This window comes from Neodiprion pinetum, chromosome 1 (genome assembly GCF_021155775.2).
Source record: "Neodiprion pinetum isolate iyNeoPine1 chromosome 1, iyNeoPine1.2, whole genome shotgun sequence".
Lineage (NCBI taxonomy): Eukaryota > Metazoa > Arthropoda > Insecta > Hymenoptera > Diprionidae > Neodiprion > Neodiprion pinetum.
Genome location: NC_060232.1, coordinates 17706427 through 17718986, shown reverse-complemented (window position 1 = coordinate 17718986; position 12560 = coordinate 17706427). Strand labels below are relative to the sequence as shown.

The window sequence follows — 12560 nt, the reverse complement described above, 5'->3', positions numbered from 1 at the left end:
GTTCGTTACAGATTTCGTCGCAGAGGCACATTAGAGACTACGTATAGGTATGTAGCATATTTAAGAGTGTATAGTACACTACTTTTTTTTAGCCCAATTAGACGGACCTGGCCATGAGACGACATGAAAGAGTCATATCAATTATTTAGCGGAAAAAAATGTGATACTATTTATGTGATACTGAACTGATAATATTATTAAAAAAAGTTTAAGAGCTATATAGCTTTATGAGATTCTTGAAAAAAAATTGTATGTGTTTAAATTTAATTTTTTCACCACGATACAATTTTCGCAAAACTATGAAACTTTTTTGAAACCATTTTATATTACCCTACATCGTCATGAAGTTTGAAGATTATTGATAACGGTACGCCATAGAACTAAAAAATAAGAACCACGTTTTGGCCAAAATACTGAATTTATTTATATGTTTTACTCTTTTTGTTTTGATTTTTACGCAGCTCTACATAAACTGTATATATATATGGAAATATATATATATATACATATATACATATGTATGTATATATTATATATATGTATGTATATATAATGTGTTTATTATTCGTTCAGGAAATTTGACTCCAATTAATTAGACAGAAACTGAGTTTCTCTGTAATGAAGTAATGTAATTTTTTATTTACATGTTACTTGTTGACATATTTACAAGTTTTCCTACCTGTAATAAACAAACGACATTTAATGTCATTAATTACGATGCCAACTCCTGACTACGAACTCTTACTAATAAATTCGTTGGTTAATTATTATGTGTAACGTTTCACGTTTATCACGTTAATTACGTATCCCATTTATCCTTTGATTCTGTGGTATGTATCGCGATCTACGTTAGTGACGCTCGAGAGAGCGCGGCAATATTCGAATGATGGGAATACATTTCCTTTACATCACCCCCCCTGGGGAAGACAATGATCACACAGTATCATGACTTCTCGGGCTTATCGTTTTCTTCTTCATTAACCAGAGAGAGAGCCGGAATAAGTTTCGTGATATGGAACAGATTCGATTTGGGTTTTCGGTGTCCTGTATCTACTCCATATGTATACATAGTGTATATATAGTATATATTATAGTATATATATAGTATATATGAGGTATTCCATGCCAACTGAGAGGACATTTTCTATGACCCCCGCCAATTTGCTTCATTATTTTTTATATGATTCTACAACCTAAAAAAGCATTCACCATTTTTTTCAGAATTTTTGTTCTAACCGTTCTTTTTTAAAAAATGTTACAAACCCTTTTATGGTCCTAAAAAAAACGCCTGTATTAATCAACTGTATTGTAAGTAAAATTAGTGTTAAATATTCCGATAACTAGAAAATTTAATTTAGAATCTGAGTTACTCTTAAAATTTTGCAATTTATTTAAAAAAAATGTGACAGGATTTATAAATTTTTAACATATTAATGAACACAATTTATTTTATTGAACATTTCTTAGTGACATTTGGAAATTTCTTTTATATTCACTTACAATTTGAATTACATACTGTTTTTGATCTTCGTGCTTAGTTAGAGTGTTGATGTATTTTTCAGTCAATTTGACAGCTTGCTCTGCAGAATCATTGACTACTTGTAGATTCTGCAGAGCGAGCTGTCAAATTGACTGAAGAATATATCAACACTCCAACTCATGTACAGTGCCACCGTTTGAGTAATAAATTGTGATAACAATAAGCAAAAGACATATACCTGTGTAAGATCTTTATTATTAAACAAATGATTCTTGAATAATAAATACATAGACTGATTATCGAGTTTTATGAAGCGTTCTATATAATGTTAAATATACCAGAGGGTACATTATTTCTGCCAAGTTGACGAAGCAGCGTGAATGAGTATGTTTACAGTTGGAATTAATTTCATGATAGCCGATGAAAAAAGCAAAGCAGGGCTCAAAACAGTACAAATTTTTTACAATATTCAAGCGTTTAAAAAATGACTATAATAGTAGCACTTAATCTTGGAAACTCATTGAAAATTATTATAATTCGATTAAAGTTATTCGCCAAACGCAGTATCTTATGGAGATTCATCCACAGATTTTAAAAAATTACCCAATTCTTGAATACTATTGATTTTAATATATTTTGAAAATGGCATAATTTCATCTGCAATAAAAATCTGTACACTTGAGTCAGCGCGAACAGCGACTTTTTTTCTGATCGTCGCATCGTGTTCTATTTTCTGAAAACCAAGAAAAGATTCATTACCTCTGGTATAACACCATCTTTCAGATCGCAAGCTCACTGATTCTATATTGTTTTGTAAGTATTTGAAGCTAAATGTATTTTCACAATTTCTCATTGTTACTAATACCATTGTAGGTGAATTTGGCAAATCCACTTTGAATATTCAGAGCTCTTCTACCTCATTTTCACCAGTGGGAGACAGTGTTTATTTATGAGTTACTGGCAGGTGCAAACCTGATACTCGGTAAAAATATAGCCGACTGTATCGGCCAAGTTTTCCGCAGTTTCCGTGTGCCCTCGTGTAAATGCGATACAGTAGAGCATTAGGAACGAGTGGCTGCGAATAACACTCTGGCGGGGGCTCTTGAGGAAATGGAATAGTGAAAATGGAAGGAATGAATTAGGGAAAAACGAGACGAAGACTGTAAAAGGGAAAGGACCCCATTGAGCTGGAACAAATATTTAAGAAAAATAGTAGATAAGGGATAGGGTTCAAGCAGTCGGTGTAAACAGAATTGTATTTACTGAACTCACATTAAATTGGTATGGCACATTAGAAGCATCTTTCCATTGCATTTCTGTCAATTTTTTAATGTATACCCACGCTGTTTGATAAAAAACCGTCCTTGTCCTATGAATGGGCTTGGTGAAGACTGAAGATCCCGGGAACTTGGTCTTGTGGAGTGAGACGTTACTTAGACTGCTATCTATGCAAACATAACCTCCAACAAAACATAGCTTACACATGTTAATGTTTTTAGATTTAATGGAAATAGTATTTTTTTATAGTCGTAAGAGTAACATGAAGTCGTGGATGGTGCACAAGCATCATTTTATTGAACAGGTAATAAGCTTTGCACACAATATAACCTATAATTGACATTACTATTACTTTTACATTATACATATATTAGAACAATTCTTTGCAATGATAGTTACATCTTTTCTTGCACCTTGATATTCACCTTTTGATAAGTTTTGAGTCATTCGGTTTCCGAAAGGCATTTACTCGATTTTCCTGGTTTTCACTTACACCAAGTGCGTATGTTACGAATTTACGGAGTATATATATATATATAGGTTATGATCACTACCCTTCTTTTTATTTTTTATTTTATAGCGAAAATTTCACTTTTTTCCGTAAGAGGCGTTCAAATCGCATTTAGACAATTCCTCTTACGTTACCCCAAAACTGGGGACAAATTTTATCACAGAGTGTTGTCTCCTTCCTTCTACTCCATGGTGGTAGGTACCTACGATCTGTTTGTACTCTCCGACTATCGGGCTCGTCGGTTGGTCGGTTGACTGTCCAGACCTGTACGTGAGACCCTGGGTGCAGCATAAGAATTTTACATGACAGATTCCATCAAGTGACAAATTTTTGAATAATCTTTAAAAATTTTGATTTCTCTCAAAAAATTCTCAATAATAACGCAAAAATAAAAACCAATGTTCTTGTCTTTCATTAATTCTATAATTTTTGTTTACATCTATGTCTCAAGTTTATAAAAATTTATAAATAATCGGGTTTTACATCAAAAAGTTGTTCCTAAAAATATTATTTAAAATTAACGTTAAATTGATTACAGATATTCAACTGTTGTAATTTTTTAATTTGATAAAGCAATGATAGTTATTGTTTTCAATATGGAATATTTTTTTTTTATATGTAAAGGAAATGTATTCCCGTCATTTAAATATTGCCGCGCTCTCTCGAGCGTCATTAACGTAGATCGCGATACATACCACAGAATCAAAGGATAAACGGGATACATAATTAACGTGATAAACGTGAAACGTTACACATAATAATTAACTAAGGAATTTATTAGTAAGAGTTCGTAGTCAGGAGTTAACATCGTAATTAATGACATTAAATGTCGTTTCTTTGTTACAGGTAGGAAAACTTGTAAATATGTTAACAAGTAACATGTAAATAAAAAATTACATTACTTCATTACAGAGAAACTCAGCTTCTGTCTAATTAATTGGAGTCAAATTTCCTGAACGAATAATGTATGTATGTATGTAATCTTTATTGTTCCCCTTGGGGTTACAAGGACTTCCCTTTTCCTCTTCCTTTACGATATTTTTTTACATGTTTTCTTAACCTATTCTTACCCTAATTCTTACTTCCTACCTTATCCTTACTTAATTTCTGATTGCCTGTGTCCTGTGCCATTGCCTTGCCATTCCCTTACTTTCCCTCTTATCCTTTTCTTACTTTTTATCCTTATCTTTACTTAACCTTATCCTATTTTACCTTATTCTATTCCCTAATTCGTCCTTATCCTAATCGACTTTCATTTCCCATTCATCTCTCACTCTTTCATTCTCTTGTACATCCCTGATCCTTTCCAATTCTCTCATCCAGACTTCTCCCCCCCCCCTCCTCACCTAACATCTCCCTCACCACCTCCTGCCAGCTTTCCTCCCTTCTATCCCAGCCTACGCACCTTTCCCATACGTGCTCCCATGTTTCCTCCTCCCCCCCGCACACCCTACACCTTCTCTTTTCCTCTTCTTCCCAGTACCTTGCCTCCTTCATCTCGCTTCCTAACCTAAATCTTGCCACCCTTATCCACCTGCTTTCTCCCCATCCCTTTCCCAGATATCCTGGTAACCCTTCTCCTTTCACTAGCCTGTACCATCTGTTGTACCTCGATTCCCTTATTTTCTCCCACCTCTGTTTTCTCTGTTCTTCCCTCTCTCTCTCCTCTATTTCCCTAAACTCCATCTCGCCCCTCTCCCTTCTCGCGACTACCTCTCTACTCTCTGCTCCCCTTTCCGCAAAGAAACTTTCCCTTTCTCTTTCCCACCTCGATCCCTGCCTCCCAGCTTCTGCCTTGTCCCTTATCTCTTCCCAGCATCTCCTAGCTAACTCGCTACCCTCCCCTCTCTCCAGCTTCCTTTCAAAATTCCATGCCCTTCTCCCTGCCCTAATCCTTAGTTTCTCCCTCTGTAGTTCCTCCCTTACTAGATATCCCGGTGTTCTCCCATCCACTCCTAATGTCCATCTCAAAAATCTATCCTGTACCGCCTCGACCGCCCTCCACTCCCTCCACCCCCATATCTCCGATGCATACTCTATTACCGTCCATACTAGCCTGTCAAATAACCAAATCCTTTTTTCCCAATCCCTCCCAAACCTTCTTTTTCCTATTCCCCATACCTGCCTCATTACTACCCCTGCCTTCCGTACTCTATCTTTCACCTGTGCTTCCTGTCCCCCATTGCACTTTACTCTATACCCTAAATAGCTGAACTCTTTCACCTCCTCTATCCTTTTCCCTTTCCATCTCCAATCTATGTTTTTCCTTCTACCGCCTCCTTTCCTAAATCTCATAATCTTTGATTTCCCTACATTTACCGTCAGCCTTTTCCTATCCATATACCTTTCTAACTTCCTAATCATTACCTCCATTTCCTCTTCACTTTCCGCTAGTAACACTATATCATCCGCATAAGCTAAAGTGCATACCCTGCCGCCGGCTAACTCCACCCCCCCAACCCCTCTCCCTCTCCCCATTTCCTCTTCCAAGTCCGCCAGCAGCAGGTTGAACACATGCGGACTGAGCGGACATCCCTGCCTTACCCCCCTCGCTGTCCAAAACGCCTCTCCTAGCTTTCCCCCGCTCCTTACTCGACTCTTTGTTTCCTTGTAAATTTCCTCTATCCTTACCCTTAGCCCTTCCCTCACCCCACTCCTTTCCATAGTCTCCCACAGCACCTTCCTGTTCACTGAATCAAAAGCAGCTTTCAGGTCCACAAAAAACGCCACCATCTTTCCCTTATCCTTTCCCACCTGCCTATTGATTAAATAATTAAGTACATATATATTGTCAATGGTGCCCATGCCTTTTCTGAAACCCGTTTGGTTTTGTGGTATCAAGCCCTTTTCTTCTACCTCTCTTTCTAACTTATCCGCTAATGCCATCGCATACACCTTATATAGAGTTGGCATCAAAGTCACCCCCCTATACTCTTCTACCCTTTTCCCCTCCCCCTTCTTAACTATCGGCGCTATCAATCCCTCCCTCCAATCCTCTGGCCAGCCCTCCCCCACCCAAACTCTGTTACATGTTTTCCATATCCACTGCTCCATTTCTTCCCCCCCATACCTCCATACCTCGCTAACTATTCCATCCCCCCCTGGTGCCTTTCCATCCCTCAGCTTTCCTATCACCTTTTTAATCTCTTCCCTCTGCAGCTCCCCTTCCCCGTCCCCCTTTCTATTTACCGACTTCCCGCCTTCTGTTACCTTGCTTTCTACCCCGCCTAATAATCCCATGAAATACTCCCTCCACTCCTGATCTCCTATTTCTTCATTCACCCTCTTCCACTTCTTTCTTTGCCTATTAACTATCTCCCATACCTTGCTTTCTGTCTTTGCTTCCGCTGCTTTTTTTATGAATCCCTCATTTTCTTTCTTTTTTCTCTCCTCGCATAGCCTATTATATTCCCTTGTTCCCTTTCTATACGCGTCCCCTTCCCCCTTCCCCTTTCTCCATTTCCTTAGACTCTGCCTAACTTCCGCTTTTTTTCGCCTACATTCCTCATCCCACCATCCCTTTTTCGCTTCCCTCCCCCTCCCTCCTACATCTAAGGCTCGTCTAAACTCCCTTATTCTTTTCTCTATCTCTTTCCCTACATCCACTTCTCCTATCCCCTCCCATTTGACTTCTGTTCTAAACCTCATCCTACCCTCCTCCGTCCAGTCTCCTCTACTAGTTCCCCCTACTCTTTTTCCCTTCCTTGTCCTAGCCACTGCCCCCCTCAACCACACTATTACCGGGTGATGATCCGAGTCAACCCTATCCCCAATCTCTATCCTTTTGACCCTATCCCTCACCTCGATGTCTCCTATAGCGTAGTCTATCACTGTCACCCCTGCCCCTCCTACATACGTAAATTCCCCCTCCTCATCCCCCTCTATGTTCCCGTTCATTATTGCCCATCCTGTCTCCTCTAAAAATTGCACCAGCTGCCTACCTTCCGAGTTTATTTTCCTGTCCTTTGATTTCCTACTCCTACTCTCCTCCTCTCCTTCTCCCCAGCATCCTCCCCCCTCCTGCCCTGTCCTGGCATTAAAATCACCCCCCACTAACACTTTTACCCCTCCCTCTATCTCTTCTGCCCGCTCCTTCAATTCCCCTATCTTCTCTTTTAGGTCCCTATTTACATATATTCCTACTACTATCCATTTTTCCCCCCCTACACTTATTTTCCTTGCTATCATGCCCTCTTTTACCTCTTCCCTCCCTCCCTCCCCACTTACTATCTCCCTTCTTACCCCTGACAGCATTCCGCCTATTGCTCTTCCCTTCCTATTTTTTCTAACCGCATACTGCACTTCCCATTTATACCCTACTGGCAACTTATTTCTAATCCTTTCCCACCCCTTCTTTTCTATCCATGTCTCCATTAGAAATATTACATCCCACTCCCCTAGCCCCCTCCAGAAATCTTCATCCTTTCTCGCGAGCCCCGCCACATTCCAAAAAGCTACTTTTCACCCCTCCCTTTCTGTCTCGCCTACTCCCCTCTCTCTCCTCCTTATCTCCCTCCCCACCTGCCTCTGTCCCCCACCCTACCCATTCCCCCGACTGCCTTTCCCTACGTACCCTTCCCTGTGCTTCTATACTTCCCTCTTGTCTTTCCTCGCTTGCTGACCTTTCCCTATCGCTTTCCCCTACTTTTCCCCTCCCCTCCCTTTGCCCCCCTTCCCTCGCTCTCCCTGTACCGTCCCTAAGAACCTCTCCTATCTCATCCCACTTCCACATTTTCCCTTCTATCCAGATCTTTGCATACCCTATTCTTACTCTGTTTCCCCTTCTCTCCTCAATAGCTGCTATCTCCCTCAACTTCCATTTCATTCTTCTCTCTGCCCAGGTGATATCCTCGTCTATTCTCTCCTCCCTCCCTTTGAGTAGGCTTTTTCTTCCCATTACCTGCCTCTTTTGCTCCCTATTTCCTAGTCTTGCTATCCATATCCCCTTTTCTCCCCCCTTTTTCGCGCCTACCTCCCACATATCCTTTACCTCGACCTCTACCCCTATCAGCTGCAAAATCTTTTTCAACTCTTCCTTTTCTCTTCCCTTCTCAAGTCTCGCTCCTCTCACTACTATATTTCCCCTTCTTTCTTCCCTTTCTTTGCTCTCTATGGCCCACTCCATCTCTTTTAATCTATCTATTGTTACCTGCGCCACTTCCGCATTCCCCTGTACCTGCCTTTCTCCCCCTCCTTCTGCACTCTTCTTTTCTAATTCTAACAGCCTCTCCTTTACCCTTTCCATCTCCCCCCCTCTCCGCTCTTCTACCTCTTCTAGTCTTTTACCTAGATCCCTTATTATTTCCTTCATCTCCCCCCTCTCTACTTCCCACTGCTCTTCCCTTCTAGTCATTTTGCCTTTAATCTTTTCCATTTCTTCCCTGATCCCCCTTCCCTGCCCTTTGACCTCCTCTAGACCTATCTTTAGCTCTTCCCTAATGAACCTTAGCATATCTTGTATACCCCCTCCCTCTGCCTTCCCTTCCTCCCCTGTCTTACCCTCCGGCGACCGGTGCACTTTCCTGCTTTTCCCAAATACTCTTTCTCTTTCCTGCAACTCGTCTACCTCCTCCTCCCCTTTTTCCCCTTCCTCCTCCCGCTTTCTCTTCCATAAGTCTAGCACCGTCGCCGATCCCAGGCTATGCCTCCTATCCCTCCCTAACGCTGCTACTGCCCCCGGCCTACCTTTCTTTTTCTCCTCCTCTTCCCTGTTCCCTTCTTTTTGGCCACCCGCGTTACTCATACTCTTTCTCTCCTTCACCGCTCCCTACCTTATCTATCCGCCGCCTACCTGTCTACTCTATCCCCCTTCTTACTCCCTAGGTGTCACTGCCTATTCCTATCTTATCCGAATCGTTGCCGTCCGCCTGCTCTTTCTGCCTAACCTCAAAACTCTCCCCCTTCTTTCTTTCTCACCCGCCCTTCCCTTCTATCCCTGCCTCCCTATTCCCTTCACCCGACCTCCCGTCTATGTCTTCCCCGCTCCTTCTCTGCCCTATTTCCTTTTCTCCTCACCTTTGCTATTCTGCTAAATTCTCGCCTTTTCTCTCGCACTCTTTCGCACACCTGTCACTCACATTCAAAACGGAAACGGAAGTCCTCTCCTGAACGAATAATAAACACATTATAAAACGACATTTCTTGGAAAATGGAAAAGCTAAAATTCGGATTTAAACGGAAGGCGACATCAGATGGAAAATCAAATTACATCGCCATAACCTCAATCATCACTCAAGATGACAAAGCATTTCTGTTACCTGAAGAACTACAATCTACAATGCTACACAGAGCGGTCAGTAATAAAAAAGGTTATGCAAATATCGAAACCACATTAAAAAAAGGGCACCAAACCATAAACGTATTGATAGCAGTGACAGATGAAACTTACAAAACATACTTTGACAACGAGGGAAACATGGTTTTTGGAGGCCAATATTTAGAAGAGGAGATTCAAGAACAAAAACCTGCGGGTACAAGATATTCAGAGGACCCGATTGTGAAAATCCTAGAAAAACTAGTTGAAAATCAACAAAACAATGAACAACAAAGTGTCAAAAAATTAGCAGAAAGATTTGTGGTAAAAAAATTCCATGGAAAAAATGTTTATGCGTGTTAATGCATATAAATTTTTGAAAAAGAATCTGCTACATTCAATGCGATAGAAGATGTAATTGAAATCGAGATATTTAGACTGTTCCTAGAAAAATCATGCTTGTACTCGTACACATCGATGATGGTTAAACTCACTTTACAATCACAATGGTCAGAATGGAAGCAGAATTTCTGCGGAACCTATCCAAACAAAGGCTGGTCTACTAGCAGATATGCATTATCATTCAAATACCAAGCAGGTTCTTTATTAGATTACGCAATAAAAAAAAAGAAAAACTGTTATTTGAAATGAGAAAACCAATAGATCAAGACACTTTGATTGATATTATCGCAGCTGGCCTGCCAAACTTTATAACCGATAGACTCAATAAAGAAGTAGTAATGGAAACAAAACGCCTATTCAATGAAATCGGAAAACTGGAGCACTTGGTCAGCAAGAAAAAGTTCGTAGAGAAAAATAATGACCCAAGAACAAACACAACAAAGATACAAAAATGTAGCATCTGTGAGAAACTAAAAAAGGGTATTCGTTATCACCTAAAGTCTTCAAGCTGGTTCAAGACAAGATACGATGAAAGTGAAGATAAGAATCAGATTAAAATTGTTGATAATTCAGAATTGGAATGTGAACTGAAGAATGAAGACTAAAAAAACTAATTACGCAGCCATTAATCAGAATCAAGGCAGTCTTGAATGATAACCTAGAAATATCCGGAATCTACGTCTCAGGATCAAACGTTTCTCTAATAAATTCAAGACTACCAAAACTGAAAAATAAGAAAATAATTGAAACCAAAAATTCTAATTTGAGGACAATTAATGGCGTGAAAAAAACAAATGGACTAGTAGAATTAAAAGTAAAAATTTTTGACATAGAAAGATCAGTCAACGTTTTTGTAATAGATAACGAAAACTTTGGTTATGATTTTCTAATTGGCCTAGACTGCATAACGAAGTTCAGTTTAGCTCAAGATGAGAATCTAAAGATCACACAAAAAATTCCTCTAACAGAAAAACTTAATAAGGGAAACTTTATAAAGCCTAAATTAGGTGAACATAAAAATATCTCTAAGGAAATAAAAAGGGATTTCTCTAATTCAACAATGATAAACATTGAAAATGAAGATTTAAATTATGAAAAGAAGCTTTGTAAAAAAAACAGTAGACCCCAAAAATGAAGAGGAAACTTCTGATTGTTTGGACAATACCATTAAAAATACTAACGAAATTCAAAGAAAATATTCAGTAAACTTCAATGAACATGTTGACGATAAGAGCTTTAATCTGTGCACATAACACCTAGAATATGAACCAAAGTAAAAAATATACGGATTAATGAGCAACCATAAATCAATTTTTGCCAAAGATAAATATGATATTGGAACAGTGACCGATTACGAAGCACATATTGATTTGATTATAGACAAATATTGCAGCAAAAGGCCGATGTACAATCGAAGACAAAAAAGAAATTGAAAAACAAATCTCGAAATTATTAGAGAGAAATCTAATAGAGGACTCATACAGCCCATTTGCTGCCCCTGTAACATTGGCATATCAGAGAGATGAGAATAAAAGATCGAGATTGTGCATAGATTTCCGGGATCTGAATAAAATTGTTGTTCCACAATCTCAACCTTTTCTCTTAATTGAGGACTTAATGGTAAAAACAAGAAACTGCAAACCCTTCTCTACTTTGGACATAAACTCGACTTTTTAGTCAATAATCCTCCGAATTACAGACAGACACAAAACAGCATTCGTCAGACAATAAGGTTTGCACTCGATGAGTCGTACCTAAGGCTAGCAGCGTACCTTCAATGAGTCAAGAGGTTATAAGGTCGCAATAAACGTAAGTACCATGCCGACATCCCATGTTTCGTCGTATCGAGGTTTCCCTACTAGAAGGTCCATAAATATAGGGAACCATGGTTGCGAAGGCCAATTTGGCACTACCGCAATACCACAGGCGCGATCTGCTATAACCTTTCGAAGAAACCTGAGCACCAATGCAAACGGTGGAAATGCATAAAAATAATCGGATTTCCAGTTGATCGTGAATGCATCAATAGCTAAGGCATCAAGATCTCTGTGCCACGAACAGTAAGTTTGACATTTCGTGTTAAGTCTGGATGCGAACAAATCCAAATTTGGTTTACCGAACTCCGATATTATTTTTTCGTAAGCCCAACTCGACAGTTCCCATTCCGTATCTATATTTTTTATCCTCGACTCCCTATCCACCTCAATGTTTTCCTTGGACGCTATATATGACGCGAAAATCCATATCTTCCTACATTCACACCATTGCCAAATCTTTTTGGCTATCCCGTGAAGTGCGGCATATTGTACGCCTCCCATTTGATTAACATAGGCAATAGCCGTCGTGTTATCGATTCGTAGTAAGATTTCACAATCATATAAATCGCTTGCAAAACATTTAAGAGCTATCAAGACGGCGATAAGTTCGAGCTGGTGAATGTACAACTCCCTCTCCGTGTTACTCCAAAACCCATGTGTACCTTCGCTATCACAATACGCGCCCCAGCCTGTTTTTTATGCGTCCGAGTAAATTTCTTTGACAAACCGAAAGGTTCTTATCGGTCCAAATGACGTCGTCGTCCCCCTCGATTCGAGTTGGCTAGTAGTCGAGGAAATAAAGCAATGGACTGTCGATTT

The 12560-nt window shown here is 39.6% G+C and overlaps 2 protein-coding genes and 1 pseudogene across 2 annotated transcripts; 1 reads left to right on the top strand and 2 right to left on the bottom strand.

Moving 5' to 3' along the window:
• Window positions 1–7686: 7686 nt before the first annotated feature.
• Window positions 7687–9012, bottom strand: LOC124224748 (golgin subfamily A member 6-like protein 6). Its single transcript, XM_046636950.1, has one exon. It carries the CDS (start codon window positions 9010–9012, stop codon window positions 7687–7689), a length of 1326 nt encoding a protein of 441 aa, XP_046492906.1.
• A 405-nt stretch (window positions 9013–9417) lies between these two features.
• LOC138190456 (uncharacterized) lies at window positions 9418–10538 on the top strand (annotated as a pseudogene).
• Window positions 10539–11714: 1176 nt separating this feature from the next.
• On the bottom strand, window positions 11715–12242 carry LOC138191387 (uncharacterized). Its single transcript, XM_069138134.1, has one exon. It carries the CDS (start codon window positions 12240–12242, stop codon window positions 11715–11717), a length of 528 nt encoding a protein of 175 aa, XP_068994235.1.
• Between the last annotated feature and the right edge of the window lie 318 nt (window positions 12243–12560).